The sequence below is a fragment of the Ailuropoda melanoleuca genome, chromosome 16 (genome assembly GCF_002007445.2).
Source record: "Ailuropoda melanoleuca isolate Jingjing chromosome 16, ASM200744v2, whole genome shotgun sequence".
Lineage (NCBI taxonomy): Eukaryota > Metazoa > Chordata > Mammalia > Carnivora > Ursidae > Ailuropoda > Ailuropoda melanoleuca.
This window is the reverse complement of record NC_048233.1, coordinates 58,316,851-58,344,533: the sequence shown is the minus strand read 5'-3', so window position 1 is coordinate 58,344,533 and position 27,683 is coordinate 58,316,851. Positions and strand designations below refer to the sequence as shown.

The 27,683-nt window shown below is 38.7% G+C and overlaps 1 protein-coding gene and 1 long non-coding RNA gene across 3 annotated transcripts in view; one reads left to right on the top strand and one right to left on the bottom strand.

The window, feature by feature from the left end:
• BBOX1 (gamma-butyrobetaine hydroxylase 1) overlaps positions 1 to 27,683 on the bottom strand; it is a 60,548-nt gene that overhangs the window by 11,225 nt on the left and 21,640 nt on the right. For both annotated transcript variants that reach the window (XM_034645448.1, XM_034645447.1), the window contains 2 exons: positions 22,039 to 22,237; positions 4,259 to 4,364 (listed from right to left, as the gene is read on the bottom strand). In XM_034645448.1, coding sequence (XP_034501339.1) covers positions 4,259 to 4,364; positions 22,039 to 22,237 — 305 coding nt within the window. The remainder of the gene's footprint in view (positions 1 to 4,258; positions 4,365 to 22,038; positions 22,238 to 27,683) is intronic.
• LOC117796691 lies at positions 1,059 to 11,281 on the top strand. The gene is made up of 3 exons (XR_004621316.1): positions 1,059 to 1,177; positions 9,104 to 9,203; positions 11,053 to 11,281. It is a non-coding gene; the product is annotated as an uncharacterized LOC117796691 (long non-coding RNA).

Here is a 27,683-nt window from a genome sequence, read left to right as displayed (position 1 = left end):
TAGACATTAGTCCCACATGGCTATTGTGCATTTGAAATGTGGTCAATGGGACCGAAGAGCTGCATTTTAAATTTTATTTATACATAATTAATTTAATTTAAAATTTAAATGACCATATATGGCTAGTGACTACTGTATTGGATAATGCAGACCTAGAACACAAATCTTGCCTTCTTCCCCAAACTGCACACATTTTTTCAATATTTTAAATCTTATACATACTTGTTCTCAAACTATGATTGTACATTTATCAATTCCTCACAACAGTCCTTAGAGTTTGGTGCTTTCATATCCATTTTATGGCTGAAGAACCTGAGACTCAGAAGCGAAATCGTTGGTTAGCTAGTACGAACTCAGCCACACATGGTAAAACTGACATTCAAACCTTTGTCTATTTGCCTAAAAATCATCATGCAGCGAGTTCCTTTTCTATAAAACGGGGAAATCCCTTTACGGGACTCTTAATAGTTTAGTATCATGCGGTGTGTGTATATATGTGCTTTGTAAACTCTAATTCCCATTTCAGGTTGATTTTCTGGTGTTAGGAGAGAACTGGTCTACATTAAAAATCGTTCCAACCTTAAACTGATGCCAGTTTCTTAAGCTCGAAGAAATGTGCATAAGCTGACCAAGTCATTGTAGAAAACCGTCTCATCGCCAGGGCGATGAAGGATGAAGTGGCATGATTAACAAGAGGATGAAATGGAAACCTCAACCTCAAGTCTACCAAAAGAAGGCAAAATAATCGTATAACTCTGAGAGAATCAGTGTTCTTTAAATCCTCCCAGATTTTGCCATAATGAAGTCACAGAATATTTCAATATAAATCTTTAAAAAAGATCGATTCATGTCTTTTATATATATGGCAAGGCCAAGTAATAATCTTCTTTTATATATTTTAATGCAATCTTATGAAAGAAAAAAGATGATGGTGCCAGACAACACTTCCCTCACCTAATTCAAACAGTACGTATGCTCCTGATGTGTATAAAACCAAATTCTGTTTCATGTAATTCATTTAGAACCAAAAATATTTTCTTTCTAGATGTTATTTTTTGGCAGCATGGGACTTTTGGCCCAAAGACAGTGAGCAAAGGAACATCTGTGTTTCTTTAAAGATGTGTCGCCTTATCCCTGCCCCACATGATCCAAATTGATGAAATTCAACTCTCAACAGGTAACTCATTATTCAGATCATCTGTACTGACAAGAAAAGTGACTTATTCTATTTGTTATTAAAAAAAAAAGCTCAAACTTTGGTACAAAGACCCCTGAATGATTCAACGGGGTCTTGAATGATGGTCAAGATGGAAACTTGACCAATAGCACAAACAGCTGCCTACATACTAATTATTCTCTTACTACAATCTAGACATTTTAGGAATCATCTTTCACTTAAAAAGCTTCTATCGGGTCATTTATCTTTGAATGTTTCATTCACTGATGGAGACAGGTACAGCTTTGTGGTGTTTCGTTGCCTCTTTATAGCATATCTATGAAGTCTCTCTTATATGAAAGGTGCTGGCCTAAGTCTTGAGATCGAGAGAAGCGGACGATTCAGTTCCTGTATTTAAAGAGTTCGTAATATCTGACAATGTCTATGCTCATCACGTTATATAAATTATGGTAATTAGAAAGTCCAACTCAAGACCACCATGGTATGGGAAAAAAAAAAAAAACTAGACAGAGGCCTGGGTTCAGTTTTAAGTGTCCTATTAGTCACATGTCATTCAGCAAAAGCATTTAATGTTTAATGTTGCTGTGCGTCATTTTGTCATCTAACATAGAAAGACATGATCAGTCGTCTACCTTACAGGAATGTTAAGAGGGACCAGACAACGTAATCTATGTAGCAATATTTTGAAAAAGTATAAAATGCTATAAAAATGTCAAGCATTATATTATTTCAAGAATTTTTACAAAGCCATGTAATCACTTTTCCTTAGGCTTTCAATTCTAACCTGGAAACAAAACCTAAACTCATAAAAAAATAGCAGATAATTACAATATTAAATTAGAATCTTTAGTTTTCTAGTCTAATTTTTAAAAAAGATTTTATTTATTTATTTGTCAGAGAGAGAGAGAGAGCACAAGCAGGGGGAGCGGCAGGCAGAGGGAGAAGCAGGCTCCAAGGAGCCCAATGCGGGACTTGATCCTGGGATCTGGAGATCATGACCTGAGCCAAAGGCAGACAATTAACTGACTGAGCCACCAAGGGGTCCCTTCTAGTCTAATTTTTAAAATTTTATTTCGTCCAACTTCTCCAACCTATCTTTGGTAGATGAATTGAGCTGATTAGTTTAGCTTTTAACTCCCAACATTTTAGAGACTCTCTGGGGCACGTTTAGAACAAATCACATTGTGTGTCCTCTGTGGCCCCTCATCTCCACCCAAAAGTGACTATAGGAGTCATTTTACTATCATCATTTTGTTAAAAAAAAAATCATGCGGTGTTTTACAGTCAAGAAAATAATTTAAAATGTGTGAAGTTCATACTGGCAAGGAAAATGGTTAACAATGAGGGTGCAGAGAAAACTTGTTCAGTCAACGTGATGGAAAAAAAGACTAATTTTGATTTTGGCCCACTTTGCCTTCATTAAGAATTGCCCCAAATGTCCACTTCTCCTTACTTTTGAAGATACAGATTTCTGTGTGGTTATTGCATTTAATCCCATTTAGCTATAAAAATAGGAAGAGGAGATAATGCTAAGTGATATAAGTCAAGCAGAGAAAGACAATTATCATATGGTTTCACTCATTTATGGAACATAAGAAATAGGAAGATCGGTAGGACAAGAAAGGGAAGAATGAAGGGGGGATAAACAGAAGGGGGAATGAACCATGAGAGACTATGGACTTGGAAACAAACTGAGGGCTTCAGAGGGAAGGGGGGGTGGGGAAATGGGATAGGCTGGTGATGGGTATTAAGGAGGGCACGTATTGCATGGTGCACTGGGTGTTATGCACAAGTAATGAATTATGGAACATTACATCAAAAACTAGCAATGTACTGTATGGTGACTAACATAACAAAATATTATTATAAAAAAATAGGAAGAAAATATCTTTTCAAAGGCAGTGTCCTGACCATTTATTTCTTGGTTTAGCAAAATGATGCTTTTGTAAATATGTTGCTGGTTTAGTAAAAGGGCAATTTTATAAAAATGTAATGGCGGAGTGTCTTTCCGGAAATTGTCCTGGAGGGTTTGTAGCTCCATGCTGAACGTGTCTCCCTGAGGAGGAATCCGATAGGTGGGAGAGTAGATGGTTTCCAAAAATAACCATGGTTATTTTGCTCTTTGCATTCCCACCTCTTGAAGCTGGGCTAACCTATTATGACTTCTTTAGACCAATGAAAGATGGCAGAAGTGACATTGTGCTGATTACTAATGTTTGTCTCAAGAGGCCCTTTACATAAAGGCTTGCTCCCTGAAAATTCATATAAGCCTGCGCTAGCCTCCTGGAGGATGACAGATCAAGTGGAGCAGAGACAAGCCACCTTAGGTTGTCCACCCACGTCAACCAGTTCCTAGTGAGCCCAACAGCAGAACTGCCCAGCTGAACACAGCCCAAGCTGTAAAAACATATGCTAAGTAAATGGCTATTCTTCTATTTATTTTTTTAAAAAGATTTTATTTATTTAGTTAAGAAAGAGAGAGAGAGCACAAGCAGGGTCAGTGGCAGAGGGAAGAGCAGGCTCCCCGCTGAGCAGGGATCCCGATGTGAAGCTCGATCCCAGGACCCCAAGATCATGACCTGAGCCAAGGGCAGAAGCTTAACCGACTGAGCCACCTGGGCACCCCAATAGTATTTTTTTAAGCCACTGAGTTATGAAGTGGTTTTTATGCAGTGATAGCTAACTGATATGAATGGTGGCCATGGAACTTTATGGGAAAACCCTACATTGTGTTCTCTGGTTTCATTTTCTCTTTTAACTCTCTTGGGAATGGTAAATATGCAAAAGGACCGCAAGATGTCCTGGTATCGTGAAATTTGTCCAGGCAAAGCAAAAAGTGCCAATAGTTATTTCCAAAAGGAAACAAAGAAATATTTTTTTAAAAAATACACCAAAATCTTCTATCCCTTGGAAATGTCAGGCTATTCAGGATTTAGGCACAGAGATTTTGTGTTTGGATTTTGCTTGAAGATCTATGGAGGACAAATTAGCTAGTGAAACAAATAGTCTGTTAGACTCAAAATATAGGAGGATATTTGTCCTTGGCCTGCCTTGTGGAAAATATGTTGAGGCTCACCTTACCCCAGGTGGATGATGGAGGGCTGGATAATCAGTGTGAAAGCTTAGCTTCCCGGTTGTGTAAGCCACATTGTTTGCGTCAATTTTGTCTTGCACTTGCCAAGTATGTCTGTAAAATACAAGAAACATATGTTTAAACGGGCTGTCAGTAAGCCAGAGGAAATGTGTTAGAATGAACTGGATACATGGGGGAAATGGAAACTTTTCATTTTATGAAATAATTACCATAATGATGTGAGCCAGGAAGAGAGCCTGACCTTTCCTTGTCCAAAGTTACCATTTGAGAGTATGCACCTCCTCCTTTCTTGTATCTTCTCCAGAGAAAAGTACATTTACACATTAGTCTATCCCACAGAGTTTAGAAAGAGGTATGTGTGGGATTGTAGGTTATGTTTTTTAATAGCTTAGTGCATTTAAAATCATTTATTGAAGTGAAATTCACATAACATAAAATGAACCATTTAGTGGACAGTTCAGAGGCCCTTAAGACTTTCACAATGTTGGTAAGCATCATCTCTACCTACCTAGGTACAAAACATTTCCATCACTCCACACAGAAACCTCTTACCCATGAAGCATTTTCTTCCCATTCTGCCCTCCTCCCAGTCCCTGGCAAACACCAATATGCATTCTAAGGATTTATCTATTTGGGATATTTAATATAAGTGGAATCATATGTGTGACCTCTTGTGTCTGGCTTGTTCTACTTAACAGAAGATTTCTGAGATTCCCCCATGATGGTCCATGTATCATTACTTCATTCCTTTTTATGGTTGAATAATATTTTCTGTACAGATATGCCACAATTCGTTTATTGACTCATCAACTGATGGACATTTGTACTATTCCTACTCCTTGGTTGTTGTGACTAGTGCTGGCATAAGCATGTCTGTGCATTTACCTATTTGAGCCCCTGTTTTCAATTCTTTTGGGTAATGCCTAGGAGTGGAATAATGGAATTATATCATAATGCTATCTTTAACTTTTGAGGAGCTGCAAAACTGTTTTCCATAGTGGTTGGACCACTTACATTCCCACCAGCAATATGTGAGGCTTCCAATTTCTTCACATCCTCATCAACACTTGTTATTTTCTGGGTTTTGTTGTTGTTGCTGCTGTTGTTGGTTTTAACCATCCTAGTGGGTGTGAGGTGGTATCTCATAGTTTTGATGCATATTTTCCCAGTGGTTAATGATGTTGGGCATCTTTTCATATGCCTGTTGGCCATCTGTATATTTACTTTGGACAAATGTCAATTCAAGTCCTTTGCCCATTTTTAAATTGAGTGGTTTGTCCTTTTGTAATTTCTATGAGCACTTTAGATAGTCTGGATGCTAGACCCTTATATGATTTGCAACTATGTTTTGCCCTTTCTGTAGGTTGTCTTTTCATTATCTTAGTAATGATCTTTGATGCTCAAAAATTTTAAATTTTGATGAAGTTCTATTCATCTATTTGTGTTGTTGTTTGTGCTTTTAGTGTTATATCTGAGAATCCATTGCCCAATCCAAGGTCATGAAGATTTACCCCTATGTTTTCTCCAGAGAATCTTATGGTTCTATATGTAGGTCCTTGATCCATTTGAGCTCATTTTTATATAATGTGTGAGGGGTCCAACTTCATTCTTTTTGCGTGTGCATATATAGTTGTCCCAGCATGGTTTGTTGAAGGGACTGCTCTTTCCCCATTGAAAGGTTTGGGCACCCTTGTTAAAAATCAGTTAGCCATAGATGCATGGGCTTACTTCTGGACCCTCAGTTCTATTCCAGTAGTCTGCATGTCTTTATCCCAGCACCACAATATTTTGATTACTATAGATTTGTAATGTTTTGAAATAAGGAAGTATGAGTCCTCCAAGTTTGTTCTTGTTTTTTTTTTTTTTTAATTGTTTTGGCTACTCAGAGACCCTTGTAATTTCATATGAATTTGAGCATTGCTTTTCCACTTCCACAAGAAAGCCATTGGAATTTTGGTAAGCATTGCATTGAATCTGTAGACTTCTTTGGGTAGGAATCACATCTTAACAATATTATGTCTTCCAATCCATGAATGCAGAATGTCCTTCCATTTATTAGGTCTTCTTTAATTTCCTTCAGCAATGTTTTATAGTTTTTGTTTTATAAGTGTTCACCTTCTTGGTTAAATTTATTCCTAGGTATTTTATTCTTATGGATGCTATTGTAAATGGAATTTTTTTTTTGAATTTCTTTTTCAGATTGTTCGTTGCTAGTGTATATAAACACAACTCATTTCTGTGTATTGCTCTTGTATCCTGCAAATTTGATGAATTCATTTATTAGCTCTAATAGCTTTTTTGTGTGCATTCTGTGGAGTTTTCTATATATAGGATCATGTTATCTATGAATAAAGATAGACTTACTTCTACCTTTCTCATTTGGATGCCTTTATTTCTATATCTTGCCCAACTGCCCTGGCCAGAACTTCTAGTACAATGTTGAATAGCAGTGGTGAAAACCAGCACTCTTGTCTTGTTCTTGATCTTAGAGGGAACTTAATGAATATTTATTTTATTTTATTTGAACTTAATGAATTTTTAATTATACTCTTGTAACTATTACTCAGATCAGGAAATATAACTTTAAGGTTATATGTCCCTTCCTAGCCACAATCTCATCTCTCTCCAGAAGATCTGGAAGAAAAGGAGAAACATGAATTTCTGGGAGATGTATTTTAGGGGGAGGAATCTGAGGTGAAACGTAGGGTTTCTTCCCCATTCTCTGGAATTGAGGATGAAACTAACTATTTGGCTCTGTTTTTGTTTTGTTTTGTATTTCATCTAAATGTTAAATGGAGGGGCCCCCAGGTGGCTCAGTCAGTTAAGCGTCTGCTTTCAGCTCAGGTCATGATCTCAGGATCCTGGGATTGAGTCCCACTTCAGGCTCCCTGGTCAGTGGGGAGCCTGCTTCTCCCTCTGCCACTGCCCCACCCTTCCACTCATGCTTGCTCGCTCTCTCTCTCAAATAAATAAAATCTTTTTAAAAAATTAAAAAAAAATAAATTTAAAATGAAAAGCCTGGTAAATCTTTCACCAAAATTTAAAGAATCATCTCTATGTGGCCATAAGTCGGAAAGAGACCCAGTGAAAGAAGACTATATATAGCCTGCTGCAACTCATTTCAAATATGAGTCAGACAATCCATTATACTATAGTGACTGCAGCCAGGAAATACATGTTCTCTATGGACCTCATGCCACTCTGTGAACCAGACCTAATGAAGATTCTGCCTGTTGTCACCATGAGCATTCCAACAATAATCAACATGAAGGAAAGCATTTAAGGATACAAAAAAAGTAATTTCATCAAGTTGTAGAATCTATAATATCTTCTAAGAAGATGATGCTTTTGACACTGTGGACAGGAAATGCCTATATTTAGAGTTTCTTTTCAAGAGTGATGATGGTTTTGCATTGATTCACCCACATTCCCTTTCCTGGTTCCTCCTATGATCAGGGGTAAATTCACTGAATTTTCATGCAGCCAAGAGCTGGCTGAGATTCAAGGTGCATGTTTTAGCCAGGGGACAGATCTTTCCTTCGTTTGACATTAACTGGCTTCTACAGGGATGGGGCCTGTGACTTGGCATCACTGGAGCAGTTCTCCAGCCCTCTGTGCTAACTGGCAGGGGAAAATAAGCATTTTTCAGCCCTAAAGTGTCTTAGGCACGGTGTGGGATATGTAGCCTAAAAGTCTACGCTCGCACATAATGACAAATCCCAGGAAAGGGGCTTGCCAATTCCAGTCATAAAACATTCTCATCATAGTCATAGCATAAGTCTGGAAAAATCCTAGAAATGTCATTTGGTCTACCTTTCTACCTCCTTATAGAAATGAATCATGCCAAGAAGACTGCCGCTGATTGTTTATCCGTATCCTTCTCAAATCCAAAGGAAAACACAGCAGAAATAAATGCAAATGGGATCCATTGGCCTGTGGAGAAACTGTTTTTTAAAAGCCCACTTGTGGGGCCTGAGTGGGATGAAGGTGTATTTATAGGCATCTTTCATTAGAGGCAGATTCTAATGCTCCTCCCAGTAAAGCAACTCAAGCAGACCATCAGGAACTGTCATGACCAAAGCAGAGTTGCAGGACCCAGGTTTTCCTAAGACTAAAGGGGCAGGCTCAGCATAACATCTTAGCCAATTGCTATAGACGTGCCTGGTATTGTGCTGGGACAGGCAATTGAAACTGTGCTCATAATCCTGTTTTTGCCAGAGATCCTATTTTAAACAAATCTAGGTGTTTCCACTGAGCTACTCGTGTCATTCTCAAAATCGGATAAACCAAAACACAGACTCTTAACTCTAGAGAAGAAACTGATGGTTACCATCGGGAGGTGGGTGGGAGGATGGGTGAAATAGGGCGTGGGGATTGAGGGTACACTTATCACGATGCACACTGAGTGATATATAGAATTTTTAAATCACTATATTGTGCACCTGAGACTAATATGATGCTACATGTTAACTATACTGGAATTAAAATTAAAAGAAATTTCTTTTCTATTTTCCATTTAAGGATTTTGTCAGAAGCTCCACCTGTACATCAAAATCATGATTTTTAGAGATGATTTTGTGGTCTTGGTTTGAATACTTATTCACTAGATCCATCTCAGTCTGGATGCCAGTCATAGATATTCATGATATTTCAGGAAATTAATAGTGTTCTGGGACAAATCTGAATCCTTTAGTGTTTATGGAATGCTTAAATATTGTTTTTGCTAGATTTGTTCTTTATACCCTTGGTGATAGATTTTATAATCTTTTGGTTAGTGGCTCACACCTGGAAAATCATGCTGGATTTATTTTTAATCTTGTTCTTTTTTGAAGTACGACTTATATGAAAAGATGTTCTACAACTGCAACCTGGATTTCTTATCACCAACAGCTACGATCTCTAACGTAGCCTGCTACAAGCTGCTGTCATCAGGTAACAGAAGAATGCCTTCTTTTGACTATCATTACTTGTCCTGTTGGATCTAAAACATAATGCTCATGTGTCATTTTTATTTTTTAAGTTTTAACGTAGACAGTTATCTTCTAGGGGCACCTGGGTGGCTCAGTTGGTTAAGTGTCCAACTCTTGATTTTGGCTCAGGTCATGATCTCAGGCTCCACACTGAGTGGAGAGTCTGAGGTTCTCTCTCTCCCTCTCCCTCTATCTTTCCCCTCCCCTGCTCTTTCACGCACATACATGTGAGCACATGCTCTCTTTATCTCAAATAAATAAATCTATAAACAAATCTTAAAGAAGATTATATCCTAGCTAAAATCAACAGAAACCTTTATAATCATTCAAAGGAATATTACACTGTGTATCATTTCTTTTTTTTCTATTTATTTTTTCGAAGATTTTATTTATTTATTTGAGAGAGAGAGAGAGAGCACAAGAGTGGGGGAGGGAGAAGCAGACTCCCCACTGAGCAAGGAGCCCGATACGGGTTTCAATCCTGGGACCCTGGGATCACAACTTGAGACGAAGGCAGACACTTAACTGACTGAACCCCCAGGTGCCCCTATCATTTTTAACTGTAGTTGTAACACATCCACATATAACTTCCCAGATGCAGTCACCCGTCTGAGCTTCAGATATTTATTTTTCCATTATCACCTGTTAGATACACACAGTGGGCCAGGAACTAAGGATGAAGGTGTGAACAGAGCAGACATGGTACTTGGACCTCATGGAACGTACAGTCTATGGGAAAGAAAAATCAGTGTGACTTATCTTCCAAAGCTAAAGTACAGGTGTTATGAGAATAAAGAAGTGAAGATTAGGTTAAGACCTGAAGATCGAGTAGGATTTACCTAGAAGAGTAAAGGTCATTGTGGGAGAAGAAATAGCATGTGAGAAGGCCTGGTGGAGGGAGAGAACATGACCTCTCAAGGGAAGTGAGAGAAGTCCAATATGGGCTGGAGTGGGGATGGTTTGCTCTATGGCTGTTCCTGGCTTTGCTTCAAATTTCTGCTTCCCTTCTTTTCTGTAAAGTCTTACCTAAAAGAATCTCATTACATTAGGGAACTGAGTTGAAACATACTCTTTATCTTATAGCATTTAACCCACTGCCAAAAATATTTGTTGAATGAAGACATGGACTGTAAAACAGTAAATTGTGTTATTTTCCCACTTGTCTGGCTATCAACTTTAATCTTTGCCAAAGCTATATGTTTTAGGTGTATTAAATTATGAATAATTTGGCCACTGATCATTTCTTTTGTCTGATTTCTAGGGAAAGTGTTACAGTTGTTTGTAAACAATACTTGGCAAAATTGCTAGAGTTGTGTTTTAAAAAGCCATTATCTTGGAGGGGCGCCTGGGTGGCACAGCGGTTAAGCGTCTGCCTTCGGCTCGGGGCGTGATCCCGTCATTATGGGATCGAGCCCCATATCAGGCTCCTACGCTATGAGCCTGCTTCTTCCTCTCCCACTCCCCCTGCTTGTGCTCCCTCTCTCACTGGCTGTCTCTATCTCTGTTGAATAAATAAATAAAATCTTTAAAAAAAAGCCATTATCTTTTCAGTTCTACTTATATTATGGACATTCATTTACATTGAATTTATTACTGAAAATGAAAAACTCCATACCATTCTTGGTGAGAATTAATATCCCCACTATAAACTAGAAAAACAAAAGTAACCTGTCTGATATCTAGCATTGCTCTGACTCAATCCATTAAACTCGTATGGAAATCTCCATGAAGCATAGACACAAAGTAAACAAGGAGGGTCCTGGGGTGATGATGGTGACATAGTTCTTAATCTCTCTTAATTTTCTTCGTAGGACATCTAGTGTGCAAACCCCAAAACTCAGGGCAACATCCACATCAAAATTAGGTGACGAGATATATCCGGAAAGCCCAAAATACGAGTAGGAATAGAGACAGACTTTCCAAAGTCACAATATGCGGTATCAGAAACGGTGCAGAGGAGGAAGCAGAGGGAAGCAACTAGGTACTGGACGGATCTGAAAAACTCCCAGATCACGAATGGACAGTTACTGGTGCCTGCAGGAGGACACCAAACAACGGTATGTTCACATTCCAACATAGCTGCCTATGAGAGGTCCATGGTAAGGGACTGGATTAGTCTGGGCCTTGGGAACTCACTTAACAGACAAAACCCTCATCCATGATGAAGCTTCCTTCTGAGAAAAAGACCCCAAACTGAGCAGTCCAGGGACAGTAAGGACAAAGGAAAAATAAGTTCCAGATAAAAGTAAAGGAGAGAAACCAGGAGGTCTTAGAAATTTATCAGCCATTGTTTGGAAATACAGCTTAAAACTATAACAAAGGTTCTGAATCATATTTCCTTTTCATAATTAAGAAAAAAATCACATAAAAATTAGAAACATCACGTGATTAAAGTTTAGTTTCCTGAAGTTATTTTAAGACAAAAAGAGAATGAATAACAAAATAACATACCTATAGATAATACATGCCAGAAGGATATCCCCTCAAAGATAAAAAATATTCTAGCTTTTCTATTTCTAACTTCTATTTTTTCTGTTTATACCTACTAACACTCCATTTCTGAGTGCCTAACTCTGATATAAGTTATTCTCTCATATAGTGTATCATTTCATTCATGTCTTCCAGACTCAGGAATGGAGTGTTATACTCAGAAAGGAAAAATTTTAAAAATCATTAAAAATGAAGACTAAGCTAGAAGGGATGCAATATGGAATAAGCACAGCAGATGCCACCTTTATATACACACAATAGTCCTCAGAAGAAGAAATCCAAAGTAAAGAGAACAAATATTAAGAACTATAATTCAAAAAAAAAATTCTTGAAATTAAAAAAAAAAAAGGTTTGAAACATTGAAAGACCAAACCATATGCTCCCTGAGAAAGTTGCCCCAGAACAACCAACAGCAAGATAGCCTGTAAAATTGCTGGTCTTTAAAAAGAAAAATCTTTTGGGCATCCAAGTAAAAATATCAAATTACTTATAAGGGAAAGAAAATTAGATTACCAATAAAACTGTAGTGACATATTAAAGATGATGTAAGCCAAGAATTTTATATTTAGCCAAACTGATTTTCAAGTATAAAGATCTTAAATTGCTGTCAACATGCAAGAATTTAGAGAATATTGTTCTCATGGGGCCTTCCTGAGGAATTTACAAGAGAATAGCATTCAGACAACCAAAATGAATACAGATACTTTCACACAGCACTGGTGCTAAGTAGTAAATTTTACTTACTAACAGAATTAGTAATAGGAGAGAAAAAAAAGATATAAAAAATCTAAAAAATTGGGAAACCAAACTACTGACAAGGGATGCACATTTTGGTAATAATATTCTAAATCAGGAAAACAAGATAGTGAATACCATAAAATGCAGAAGAGCTGTTACATTTGGGGAAAAAAGAGAGGTTTGTGATTGCTTGGCATATGTGGATCGGTTCCAGAGTGACTGGCAATGTTCTATTTCTCGACCTGGCTGGTATTTCAAGAGCATGGGCCTTACAAAAATTCATTTAGGTATATATCTGTCTTATGTAATATTTCTGTGTCTAGATTGTATTTTACCTCTTATTCACTACTTCTTGTAGTGGTTTCTTAAATTTATTTTGAAAGGTTAAAAATACTCCCAATAATAAAAAATAAAGATAAGTAGTGATAGAAAGATGACAACCGCCTCTAAAGACATAAAGAAAAAAGTTATAGCAATTTCCTCCAAAATTCTAAAGTCTTTCATTATGAAAAACTAAGAATGCAGTGCATTGCAGAAAAAAAAAAGCTTATGAGAATTCCACATTAAGCATATTTAATATTTTGGAGGTGGTAGGTCAAATTGTGCTTAATTTATTTCAACAGAACAGGAGCTAGATGCTGGTTTAGATTTTTGATGTGAAAGATTAAAATATAAGCCTCATTTTCTCTTGTCACAAGTTATCTGAGTCCTTGTCAACTGTCACTTTCCCTTTGCATAAACAGTTGGCTATAATCTGAATTTAATAGATGGGATGGGAATGAATATTCTGGTGCTGTTGTTATGTCTTAGTTTGAGAAATTTCTATATAACCCTGTTAAAGGGTTCCCTTGCATCTGAGCTATGAATGTGAGTGGAAGCCACATTTGCTAGTTAATAACTCTTACAGCATTAGGAACTATAGAGGGAGTGCTAGATAAACCGCCATAGAAGTACAGTGCCAAGGAAAGACTGCAGGCTGTTGAAACAAGTAAACCTGGGTTTGAAGCCTGATTCTTCTGCCTCGGTTTCCTTATCTCTAAAATGGGAATAATGGCCCTTATTGGAATTGTGAAGATTTAAGATAATGACCATAAAGCATGGAGTTCAATACTTAGCACATAAAAAGTGCTTAACAGAAAATTATTTTGTCCCATCCCAATACTAGTTACCTGTCCTAGATGCTCGGAGGAAACCCAAGGAGGCAAGGGGGAGTCAGGTCTTGTGGAGAAGCAAGTGGTTTACTAGGGTCTCATAATTTCCTCAAGTGATTTCTAGGGGAGCATGAGACACAGAAATTATTTTTCCTTTCATTCATGAGATGACCTCAAACTCAAGTGGTTTTGCTGGTAGCAACCTTACTTACTGCAAAAGCAAGTATTACAAAGGGAACTGTCTTTTGGCTGATAACATGAGCTGGGGTTCACAATGGCCGAAAGAACACAGCCTGTTACTCTGCTTGGGAACCCCTCATATTCACAAGAACACACATTTTAAAGGTTCTCTCCCCCCTTCTCAAACACTAGGGTCAGTACTAAATCTAAAACAACTCATTAAGAAATCCCATTGTGAATTTTTTACAAAGTAGGATGGAATTACAATTAGATTCAGAACTCAGACAGGTTTTCTTTGTTTTCTTCCCAAGTCTAAATTGCTTTTAGGTTGGTTTTTCATAACTCAGAGCCATTTTTATTCAAGAAGGGCTATGTGGTTTTCTTAAGCATTTTCTTGGCTAGAAATTTCACTAAAATGGGTAAACTTGTTTTTTCTTTCCCTGTTGAGTCCCCACACTTCACAAATGTTTTCTGGTAACATGTATATCAAACAAGTAGCTGTTTCAAAGTCAGTTTTGGAGGCAGTGCTAATGATAGAAGCAATTTCTAAGGGGAAGAAGCCAAGGAATAATAATATTTTTCACTCATATACCCTCAATCTCTAATACAACCGAATGTGTGAAATGCTGCTGGGCTGGCTTACAGAAATGCTAGCAGAAATCCAGTGAATGCTGGAAAGGATATATTCTTGTATTCCCCAGAGGCCATTTCAATATTGTTAATTCTTAACTGGCCTGGCTGGTGTATTTGACAAACAGCCCACTAGAAACATTTTTGGTTCGACATGATTTTATTCGTCTGATGAAGCCTGCATGCAAGGCGCTCATGCAGATGTGAAACCGGGCAGCAGTAGTAGCCTCTTACATTTTCCAGCAAACTTTCATCTAAAGGTTTCAAAGGGCATGCCAGGCATTAAAAGATTCCTGTAAGAAGAGAGAAGCAAGTCCTCAGTAGAGGAGAATCAGAGAGCTGCAGGAAATTACATGAAAAGCTTAGATCACCTTCTCACCTACATAGCCAGTGGTGGAGCCTTGATTCAACTGTGTTTCTCTCTTGGTCCTTTGGGCAGCTCTCCGGGCAGTAATGTTATGCAGATGCTCTGGGCCGTCGGGTTCCCAACTCTCCCCCAGTTTTTAGGAGTGAAGCGTTCCAAAGTCTTTATTTAAACTTTTCCACTACAATTTGTAACCTTGTAAGCTTTATTCAGTAATTGTACAGCTTCTATGCTTGTCTCCACGAGATAAAATTTGACTACTACCAAGATCCATTGAGTTCCTTTTACCCCTTTTCCTCATTGTCACTATTTTATTCCTGATGTTGGTGTTTCAGAAAAACGTATTTTTCATTTTCACCTCATTATTCTTATTAGTCTAATCCCTGCTATAAGTGTTAATGCAACTTGCTTATGCCAGCAAATAAAACATTCTTAGAAAGAAGAAAATCTGAAACTTCTGGACTGTATTCTGGAAAGAAGGCAGTCTTGCTAGCTAAGGTTGAAATTTGTATTTTCTTCTGCTTGACTTTCTGATGCAGATGGGTCACTCAGAGTTGCTCACAAGGTTAATTTTCTAACTAAGGGCTTACAAATGTTGACAATGCTAAGAAAGAATTTCGATGTCTTGACCAAATGAAGTCCTTAATATCTTAGCATACTTTCCCTTTTATTAAAATTCCCTGAGTGCTCACTCTGTGTCAGGCACTGAGCTAGTACTGATTAGGCCACCATTTCAGCCTACAAGGAGCTCAATATGACAGTGATGATGGCAATGAGATATGCAGGCCTTATTTTCAGAGATTATCCTGTTACAAGCTGAACAGCAGGTTAATACACAATACTGGTGGTAAATACTTTAAAAAATTGACACTGAATCTCTTCCTTCTCTCTGTCACATGCATGTACACACACACACCATTACATGAACTTACGTAAATAACAAAACCCTGACCTGGCCAATTTATTTAGTTGTCCAACCATTTGGCGAAGGAATATTTCCAGAGCATGATTTTACCCTTTTAGGGAAGTACACCTGACCTTCTCAATGTTTTCTTATCAGAATTATGGTTTCAAAAGCCCACATCCAGTGGTGCTGGTAGTGATCTCACAGAGCAGAGGCTGGGAGAGGGTTTTCTTTCCTAGAGCTACAGAGGCTACCAGATCAAGGGAGTGTGTCGCAGAGGTGGTGGTCTGGAGGGAGGGGGGAAATGTTAGTATGTCAAGTGAGAAGAGTAAGAAAGGCCAAAAAGTAGCCAAAAAGAGAGGAGGACTTGGAACAGGATATGCTGTCTATAGGCAGAATAAAGGCCAGGAGAAGGAAAAGCAAGGGAAAGGAGTTAAGTAGGATGGAAGGGAAGCAATCTTGGACAAACAATTGAAAGAGTGATAGTGCTGTAGTTGTCCCTTACCAGCTGTCTCTGGTGGGATGGCCAGGAAAGGGGAAGAATAGCATAAAATAAAAGTGGCTTTCACCTGAATTGAATTAGCATGGGGATGGGAAAAGGGGCTGTGTGACTTTATGAAGTCTTAATTAAATATATATTTATTCATGCCAACCCTACTTACACGATGGTAGCCTGTGTAAATTTTAAGGAGTCTGGCTTCATTTTCTCAAGGGGCCATATGTTTGCCCATCTTTACTGTTCTTTCGCCATGCTGGCAGAACATCACCCTCCACTGCCTTTTAACTGCTGTTGGTATGGAACGTTTCCTCATTTCTAATGCCAAAAGTCCAGGGTTACCTTTCAGTCTGTTTCTTGATTTTATGGGGTTTTTATTAGTTCTGATTATTTAGATGAAGTCAACTCAAGTATTTATATTTGTCCATATACAACAGTCAGATAGGATACTTTTCCGTAAAGTAGAAACCCAAATCTAGGTCAGAACAAAGTGCCTAACACACTGATGGGTAAAACAATAATATTGCCAATCAAGACATTCAGTATGATTGAGAGTGACTGTACTTCCTTTCAAATTTATTCTGCTGGTTGCATTCTTGAAAATATTCTAACTTGGTATAATCATTGAGGATAGCAGTGTATAGAAACAGTATAGTTTACAATGACTATTTCTCATTGGGTTAGATTGTGTCATAAATTCAAATAATTTCTTCAATTAAGAAATTATCATCAAAACTACAATGAGATATCACCTCACACCTGTCAGAATGGCATCAAAAGCATGAGAAACAACAAGTGTTGGCGAGGATGTGGAGAAAAGGAAGCCTCATGCCCTATTGGTGGGAATGCAAACTGATGCAGCCCCTGTGAAAAACAGTATGGAAATTCTTCAAAAAATTAAAAATAGAACTAACATACAATCTGGTAATTCCACTAGTAGGTATTTACCCAAAGAAAACAGAAACACTAATTTGAAAAGATATGTGCACCCCTAGGTTTATTATAGCATTATTTATAATAGCCAACATACGGAAGCAGCCCAAGTGTCCATCCACAGATGAATGGATAAAGAAGATGTGGTGTATATACAATGGACTACTACTCAGACATAAAAAAAGAGTGAGATCTTGCCATTTGCAACAACACGGATGAATCTAGAAGGTAAAATGCTGAGGAAAATAAGTCAGTCAGAAAAAGATATACACCATATCACATGTGGAATTTAAGAAACAAAACACACGAATAAAGAAAAAAAAGACAAAGAAACAGACTTTTAAATATAGAGAACAAATCAGTGGCTGCCAGAGGGAGGCAAGTGGGGAATGCATGAAACAAATAAAGGGGATCAAGAGTACACTTATTGTGAGGAGCACTGATAATGTATAGAATTGCTCGATCATTACATTGTACACCCGAAATGAGCATAACTATATTAATTAGACATAAAATTTAAAAAAATAAATAAAAATTTAAAAAAGAAATTATCCAAAAGATATTTTTATTGATTTTTGGGAAGAAGTTCAGGGACATGAGATGAGGCTTTTAGCCCCACTCTGTAAAAACTATATTGATCCAAATTTAAGGTCTAAGTCCTTCTGAAAATGTTATCTTATTACATACTGTTCTACATATATATATATATATCGGACAAAATTAACAACGAGAGCTTTATCAAATCTTATTCTTTTCTCCCAGGAAAGCTTTCATCATCAAGGCAGTAAGGTTGCTGAGCATTTCACAGAGTTGCATGAAAAAAATATTGTCTAGATGATGCACTGACAAAATAATGATAAGCATCTGAAAAAATATAGACATGGAAATGACATATACTTTTGTCCTCAAAGTTATTACCGTTTTGATTTAGTAAATTAACATAATTTTATGATTATGAAATGTTCTAACAATTTTTACATTCACCTGTTGCTTTATGGTTTTTTGAAAACATCTAGGTGTGCATCTATCATTAAACAGTTATTCCTTACCTACTATATGCTAAGACTGCAAAGTGCTAGAATCTACTGTTTTTATTTATCCGACCAACACTTTAACAATTGAGATGACAGCCAAGAACCAAAAATAGATATTATAATTCTCACTTTGGACCCATGCATTCAAATTCTCCAAACTAGTAATCCTATTTGAATGGAAAAGTGCTAGGTGGATATTTGTTTCTCAAGGGAAGCATGTGTAAAGTAGCACCACGCTATTATTATTTTTGGCATTTAAGCAAGAGTAGAAGCCAGGCTCCTTGAAAAATCTACATGGAGCACAAAGTTAGCCTTTAGCCTTTAGCAGGAAGAGTCCTGCTTTCCTTTCTCTATGCTTCTATTTCTGGCAATCCCTCTTCTCCATTATTTATTGCCTTTATTTATTCATTGCATTCGCTCCCTCATCTGCCAACTTTTTTTCAAACAAGAGTTTTAAGGCTCTTTGCCAGTGGAGAAACAAAGCTATGAAAGAAAGGGACCGCACTGAAGGCAGGGGCTGATTCTGTTATAAAGATAAGTCGTGTCCAGGCATTACCACAGCGCAAAGAATAACGTGAGAACTGCCACTTTGGTGTACATAACTGTGAGAGCTGAAAGGATGTAAAGCACCCAAATTCTACACCAACTGAGATCTGCCTTCTCTTTCTCTTTTTTTAAGATTTTATTTATTTGACAGAGACAGCCAGCGAGGGAGGGAACACAAGCAGGGGGAGTGGGAGAGGAAGAAGCAGGCTCATAGCAGAGGAGCCTGATGTGGGGCTCGATCCCATAACGCCGGGATCATGCCCTGAGCCAAAGGCAGACGCTTAACGACTGCGCCACCCAGGCGCCCCGAGATCTGCCTTCTCTTGAAGTAACCTCCTCTCAAGCAGAGTTTGTAACCTTAACTACACCCAAGAATCATCTGCAGAGGTTTTAAAAGTCCTGATACTCATGTCAAATCCAAATCCTGTTTGAAAAATTTCCAGCGAATGGACCCAGATGTCAGCGTTTTTAAAATTAACTATTCCAATGTGTAACCTCAGTTGAGAACTATTGCTCTGAATATCCCTTCTTCCTTTGAATCTCATGTTACAGAAATTTTAATATCACGTTGCACATTACTGTGGGAAGGGGCAGAAAAGGGAAATCACTTCAGGAAAACATTCACTTTTCTCATTCTCTTAACAAAAAACAAATAAGCAAACAAATAAAAAGAAAGCAACAACAGCAAAACTGTCCTCTACTGTAAGTTCTTGAGGTAAAGAATTAAAAATGAAAATTAAAAAAAGAAAACCCAAAACAAAATACCCACAGAGATCTTGGTAATCAGTTGTGGAAGTAGCAGTAAGGCATGTGGTGTAGTTTGAGCGATTCAGGGAAGAAATGGGATCCTCTGCATGGAAGATGAGATTGAGTAGGTTAAACCTATCTGGTTAGATGCAAAGGTCTTGGACAAAGGAAATGCAACAGGAGTAGGAGGTCTGATTTGTTTTGGGCAACAAACCTGAAGTTTTTATTCCAATAAATTTTACAAGATTAGATCAATTAGATCAGTGGTCAAATTATCAAGCCATTTTAGGAATTATAACAACAAAACAAAACAAAATGCAAGTCATAAATCAGGACTAAGAATCTGACCCTAACTGTGATGGGTGGGGGTGAGCATTAGGAAGAGCCCTATAACAAAGAGCCCCCCAAATTTGGCTGCTGTTGTGAAATTGTGAAATGTGTTGCATTGATACAAAAAGTCTGTTGTCAGCAAATAAAAGCTAAGTAAAAGAATATAGAAGAGATTTATTTTAAAGTATTCTGTTTACTTCTGGTGCCTAAAAGCGTCCCTTCTATGTTCTTCCTTAATATCATTGATAGTGAGGTGGATTGGAAAGCCCGTGGATAAAACAGACCCGGATTCCAATTCTGGTTCCTTTTCTACTACCTGTGAACACTTGGGTTATAGTTTAATTCTCCGGACTTCAGATTCCTCATCAGTTAACTGGGGGAAATTATCTATTTCAGAAAATTGTGAACATTAAACAAATAATTAGATCGAGGCTGTTAATAATTTCAAGACTTTTTCCAACTCTTTGTTTTGTCTGTTGTTACTGATATAATCTCTAAAAAGCTTAAAATTTTTTTAAAGATTTATTTATTTATTTGAGAGAGAGAGAGTGCTTGTGTGCACGCATGGGGGGGGGGAAGGGCAGAGGGATAGAGAGAATCTCAAGCAGACTCCCATAATCCTGAGATCATCACCTTAGTCAAAATCCAGAGTTGGCTGCTTGACCAACTGAATCACCCGGGAGCCCCAAAATAGCTTAAATTCTTGCAGATGAAGGGGAGATAAAAATTATGTAGGACACAGTGTGCTAATGGTAGCAGTAAGTTCTTGGGGTGGGGGTGGGGGCCGGGTCATCTAAGCCTATACACAATGGAGTCTTCTGCCATGAATAAACTTGACCAAATCACTGAGAGCAAGAGATTAGTTATTTTTGATCCTCTGTTTATCTACAGACAGAGTCTGACTCTAGATTAAGGGTGGCAAACTCAAGGACAGGCAGGGCCCTTGCAGGTCTTGGGGGGGGCTCCATTTGTGCAACTGGAGCATGAGAACGTGCTCTCTTCAAGGGGCAGCCTCCACTTACATCAAGCAGGTTCCTGGCACGCAGGGATTTAGTCTCAGTTGTTGCCAGATTTGTTTTTCAAGAAAAGTCAGATCCATATTTAATGTAAAATCTCCCAGTTTTTAAGAGTTGACAACTAATTCTATTTTCTTTCAACATCCTGTGGGCCAACCAAAACATATCTGAATACAGCCTGTGTGCTACCAGTTTTGCAACTTTTGGATTTTAAAGGTACTTTTCATTCCCAAAGTCTTCTGCTCCGTGAGCCCAAGAATAATTGTATACATCCCGCATGAAGGGTTCACCCTACAGATTAAAAATACAGTCATACCCCCCCCACTTCCAAATAAGTGTTTCCTGTTGTTACTGTTTCATTATCCATAATGAATATTAACTCCCAGGCAATTCTTAGGCAAACAGCTTCTTGTTCCAAAGTTAAAATCAGATATATTTCCTGTTACTTGCCAAAGTGCATAGATCTAATTTTCTGCATGTTAGTTTTATCTTTTTTAGCACATCTCGTGGCTGGTTTCGGTTCCCCAGGACCCTACTTTATTTTGTGCCAAGTCTTGGGCGGTAAAACTTTAATGAACTTCAGCATTTATAAAAGCCTCGGAGAAACACAGTCTTCTATCCTACCTGCTACGAGCTGAATGGTGCTCTCCCCAAAATCAAATGACGAAGCCCTAACCACCAATGTGACTGTATTTGGAGATGGAAACTTTAAGAAGGTGATTAAGGTTAAATGAAGTCGTAAGGGTGGGGCCCTTCTCCAACAGGACTAGTGTCCTTATAAGAAGAGGAGAGACACCAGCAGTGCAGGTACAGAGAGGAAAGGCCATGTGAGAACTCAGTTAGAGAGTGGCCATCTTCAAGTCAGGAAGAGAGCTTTCACTGGAAACCAAACAAGCAGCCACCTTCATCTTGTACTTCTGGCTTTCAGAAGTCTGAGGAAATGAATTTCTGTTGTTTAAGCCACCTACTCTATGGTATTCTGTTATGGCCGCCCTAGCAAATTAACACACACCCTCTATAACTAGGCTGTCTTTGATGTCTGATGCCTTTGGGCTTTTAGGATCCTTTAAAATCCCAGTTATTCTCGGAGAAATTCCACTTTTAGGCACGTCTTCCCATCCGACTTCCTGCTCAGGGCAAAATGGAAATTTTCTATTTCCAATCAAAAGAGTCTCTCTGCTGGGAAATATATCAAACTTTATATATAATGGCCGAATACAAACTCTTTGGTGACTCACCCATAAAATGTGAGATAAAGGAAACCAATCCTTTTCCCAAGTTTTAAAATTTGTCCTCGTTTGTCAGATGCTCCTGTAAGTCGTACTATGCCTATTTTCTTGAGGCTGGAGAGCCACTTGTAAGCGTGTTCATCATTTTTTAAAACATCTTCAAAATCCAGTGTAGGTAGCTGGAGCTCTGCGCCCCAGTACTGACGTTCTGTGAATAAGAAAAAGAAGAAATCAGATGGATTACATTGTTTTTATATAAAATGAGAACCTCAGAGAAGGGACTAGTTCATTGAAGTTGACCTTTGATTTGTCATGGGAATTACGAAATTGCAGTCTTTCGAATTGATCTTCATTCAATCTTCCCTGGGTCCATGACAGTCTGCCAGATACCTACCACTGAGTGACCCATGACAGGTATTCACTAGACCTCATTGGTTGAGACAGTGTTTAGGTTGTGGATAGCTCTTGATCTGTACATCCTTAGGGCTTCTTTGCCTGGACTCTACTTAGAAACGTCTCCACTGAGACACTGTGTGTTTAAATGGCCATGTTACATTGCTTAACTCCAAACAGATGATAAAATCTGAATGAGGGACTTAGAACAGCATATGCACATTCCTTGAGGTGAAAGGAGTGTTTGCCTTGGTCGGTACAGCTCCTTCTTCCTCTTATTTCACCTGATAAGAAGCTTTCTCTGAGGTCAAATCATTCTTTGGAGTCAACAAAAACTGTCCATGGGGGAAGGAAAGATGAAAGGTGTGGTCCTGGGATGCATAAAAAAATGCATTTTGCATAGATCCTTTGATGACAACACCACAGTCGATGAAGTCAAATGCCTTCGTTAGCTTTCTGATTGCTCCTGATCAAAAGCTCATGAAAAATGTTTACTTGAAGAAACAGAAAGGAAATCAAACGGAAAAAATAATTTGCTTTGCAAACCAGGCTCTCCCAAAGGAGGCAGAACACAGAGATGTCATTTTGCCAAGGGAAATAATTCCGATATTAACAACTGCATTCAGGAAAGACCTAACTTGAGCTGATCAATTTGATTTCTTCAGTTTTCGAAGAAAGAATCTGCCATAGGAAGGCAAACCTTCCCAACAAGTGACAGAATGAGATCTCACACCTCAATGTCATCCTGAGCAATGCCTCACTTCTCAAACTGGGGAATATATGTCATGTTATGGAAAATAGCCCCAAGCCCCCACTTAAAGAATGAAGCCTGGATCAATGTTCCTGTGTAGTTGTTGTAGACTGGAAATCATTCTCTCCTCTTTGATGTCAACCTGGCTGTTTCTGCAGAAACGGGGATTTCTTAGGAGTCAGATAGTAGTGTTAGCAGTGAAAAAGTGCCTGCAGGTACAGGAGGCCACCTCCGGCTCTCCCACCAGCTTGTTAGCCACCAGCTAAACAGCCGTATGCAGCTGGTACTGTATGAAACAGGATATGAATAGGGTAAAGAACACGGAGGCCGAGGGCCTGGGTTTGAATCATTGTCCTGCATCTTACCAGCTAGTTTCTTGGTGTCTTTTCTGAGCTTCCATCTCTTAATTTATAAAATAGCCATAATTAAATTCACCATGCAGGTCATTTGTTGACCATGCAAAGAGCCTGGAATAGTGCCTGGTGCATAGCAGACGACCACTATTCTGACCACATATAATAATAGCCAATATTTGCTGAGTGCTTTCTAGATGTCAGGCACAGTGCAAGGTGCTTTCCATATGTTATTTCTCTTAATGTCCACAGAAAAATACACAATAGATGCTTTCGACATTCCCTAGTTATAGAGAAGGGAACAGAGATCCAAATCATGCAGAGCTAATGATTTGCAGAGCAACTGATTCCAAAGTCTATAATTTTGACAATGATGCATAAAATAAACAAGTGATGCCTTGAAATACTGTTGTCACATGTATTTTTATGCCCTGTGTCTGAATGTCCGTTGCTTATTCTGTCCCTTACAAAAGAAATCTACTAGATAAAAAGGAAAACAAAGCAAGTTACACTTAGGACCACTTTGTCTGAACTTGCTCAAGCTGGGGTGTTCAAAGATAAACCTTGAATATAACACTGTGTGTTAATTATACTGGAACTTAAAAAACCACTACACTTGATCTTAACCAAAAGGCCAAGAAACAATGGAATTAAAAAAAAAAAAAAGATAAACCTTGGCTTCTAGTCAGGATTTTAAATGCAGAAAAACATGATGGGTAGGTTTCATTGTACAACAACATTGCTGCCCACCTTTTGTGAAATGAACCAAGGCTTAAAAATCAGCTAGCTTCTCTTCTTTAATTTATGCCAGTGTATTTCAGGGGTCTAAGCCAGTTTGCTTTTACTTAAGGCCACTATCACTTTCCAGAGAGTGTCAGTGACCATGTGTCAAGGAAATAGAATACACAGATATTGAAAAAACATTTTCCAAGATGTAAATGTTTTAAAAAGTTTGAGTTCATATTTTGACTACTTTGTGGTTTCAAGGAGGGTCTCCTTAGGGCACACACTACATACATCTATATACATTTATAGCACGTTTTAAAGAGTTTTTGTTTTAACATGAGTCATTTTCCCATTATAGAATAACACACGCATGCACACACATGTGCACACACACTATTTTTTGTTTTATAGACACAGAATGAGTTGGGCTCTTTCAATAAATATGTTACTTTTTACATGTATAAAATTAACCATATTCATGCTGATACTCCAATATAAAGCAAGGACGGCTCTCAGCACTATACACAGTATAGTCTCCACTATGAGTAATTTCAGATTTACAGGATTTTACTATCAGAGGGTGGTTACAATGCCTTTTAAGTTCGCAAAGTTCACTATTTTCCAACTCTAGTCTGGCAAGGACTTTACAAAAATCAGCAACCAACAGCCACAGTTCATTCTAGAAACTGTGTCTTAATATGAGCCATTCATACACTCAGTTATGTTACAAGTGACTTTCCGAGATAGCACTGTGACTACCCAGTTTCTAAATTAATCATAGCATCCACAATAAAAAATACTCTAATTTGCAGGGAGAAATAAACTATGTTTCCGTAAATCCACCAGTAAAATCATTTCATGATATCTGCACAGAACCTTTAACATTGAAAAAGTAATTTAAAAACACCTTCCCAGTCTCCCCACAACCACAGAACAGAACTACCACGGACTCAAGAGAAAACACGTTTGACTAGGGTAAATCATTTGTCAGGTGAATATATTAAAAGCAAATTTAAATTTCACACTTGGGTCTGGATACATAAACAGTATGGAAAATGACGGAATGTTTAAGGCATGAACCACCCTTTCTAATTTAACTTATGGCCTACTAATAAATACTTCCTTGAACATGTGCTTCACACATCGTAAAATTTATGAACACACTACATGCTGGCTTTCAAGGAACCATTTATACAAGGTTTCCTTTTCGGGGTTAGGCATCACATTCCTGGATCCTGAGTTGTATTTCAAAAAAGGGAAAGACACAAAGAAGCTCTTTGGTTAAAGATTCCTGAGTGTAGCATGTGGGTTGCAATGTGTTATTTTGGGTTTAGAACCTTCTGTCCACCTGCACTGAACTGTGCTCTTGGCTCTGAAATAGCAAGTCTGACGTGCTGAGGATCAGCCAATCACTTACTATCTTTTCCTGTGAATACTTTGCAGGGGCCCAGCCAAAACCAAAATCTGACCCTTGTAGAGGCAGCGTACCAGGGTGGAAAAAAGGCTTTGAGTCTCTTCCCTGGGGATCCTGGCTCTTTGGAAATTCTTTTACTTTTTGTCTAGTGAACTCGACGTGGCTCAAGAATCTGATCACTTGTTCTCGCTAGACTGAGATCTTCCAGAAGCTGACCTGTGATGAGGATCTGAATGTAAGCAATGTATTAAGGAGGTATCCCTGGAAGAACTCAGAGGAGGTAGGGAAGAAAGACAGGGAAGGAAGCCTCTGGAAATATTTTAATGAATGGTTAAATGAACTGCTGGGCCTTACGGCAATACTGCAGACTATACTTCAGAGTTGTCCCACCCAGGGGTACGGAAGCTGGGGTGCACAGGCCACCCACGCCTACCCCTCATTGGCTACTTCTCTAGGCACTTCTGGAGACCTTCTCTGTGTGTTAGCCAAGGCAGAGAAACCTCTCCAGCCCTAGTGGCAGTCTACGCTAAAAAGTGGTGTCATGCATGGGAAGAGTACCGCGGGGCTGTGGTGGGGCACAGCCAGCCTCTGCAATGCCCTCCTTTGGGTCTGTAAGAACGAGCTAGATTGCTGTCTTCTGTGGTCCCCAGCGCTGAAACACACCTTAGTCTCCGCGCTTGCCACATTGTGCCCAAGTGATCTTGCACATATTCAACATGTACTTGTGGAAAGCCTTGCTATTCGAAAGAGAGCACATTAGTGAATAAAAATGATGGGGTCGCACATCTATTTTGTGAAAGGAAAAGTGAATAAGCAAGGAAGCAAACAAATGAATACATAAGAACGAACATTGTAGCCAGTGCTACAGAGGTAACAAATGGGGTGCGTTGGCAAACGATTATTGGGAGTGGGATGGGGAACCTATTTAGACATGATAGTTAATAATGGTCTAGCTAGGGGCGCCTGGGTGGCACAGCGGTTAAGCGTCTGCCTTCGGCTCAGGGCGTGATCCCCACGTTGTGGGATCGAGTCCCACATCAGGCTCCTCTGCTATGAGCCTGCTTCTCCCTCTCCCACTCCCCCTGCTTGCATTCCCTCTCTCGCTGGCTGTCTCTATCTCTGTCAAATAAATAAATAAAATCTTAAAAAATAATAATAATTTGTTAAAAAAAAAAAAAGAATGGTCTAGCTAAAGAGAGGTTACTTAAGCCAGAGGCCATGGAGTGGGAGAGGGCAGTCATACAAGAGGCAGGGAGAAGAGTGTCTTGGTGGGAGAGACAGTAGGAAGAGGGGGAATCTCTCATCTTGGTGGGGGAACTCAAAGTCTCTAGGGCTACAACCCAGGCAAAGAGGAGGGTAGCAGATGAAGAGAAAGCAAGGGTCTGTCAGGCAGGATTTATCTCCCTTTCTTCCACTAGACTACAAGTTCCTTGCAAGGGATGGAGATCATGTCAAGTATCTTTAATTCCTCACCTCTACTGCCCCCTTCTCCCCCCACCCTTCAGCATAGAGCCCAAAGCTGGCACGCAGTAGATTTCCAGAAAACTAACATGTTCTGTGTCTTAAACAAATCTTCACTTATTTTCTAATGGAGACTAGAGACTGGAGGCAACCCCCGAAAGAAGAGATTGCGTCTGAACACTCTTTAGTATTTTAAAAGATGGAGAAATCTATAAAACCTTTTCCCTAGGTGATAAACCCACCAAACTCAAAAAGTCTCCCCGAGGATGTATAAAACACACTTCTGCACGAGTTTATGTTGCTTGAAAGGAGAGAAATACATTTTTGTTTTGGACTATTAGGTACTTGGTATATTCTACATGCTTAGCCCCAGGACAACAGCGACCTTCTCGTTGGAGAATCCAAGAACACATGATAAAACAAGGCAGGTACACTAAAAGGCAGGGTGTGATGAGTTCTTGAAAACTGAGAGCTAACATTTATGGAGCACTTAGGATTCTAGGCACTCTTCTGAGCACCTGATACGGATTAATTCATGTAATCCTCACAGCAACCC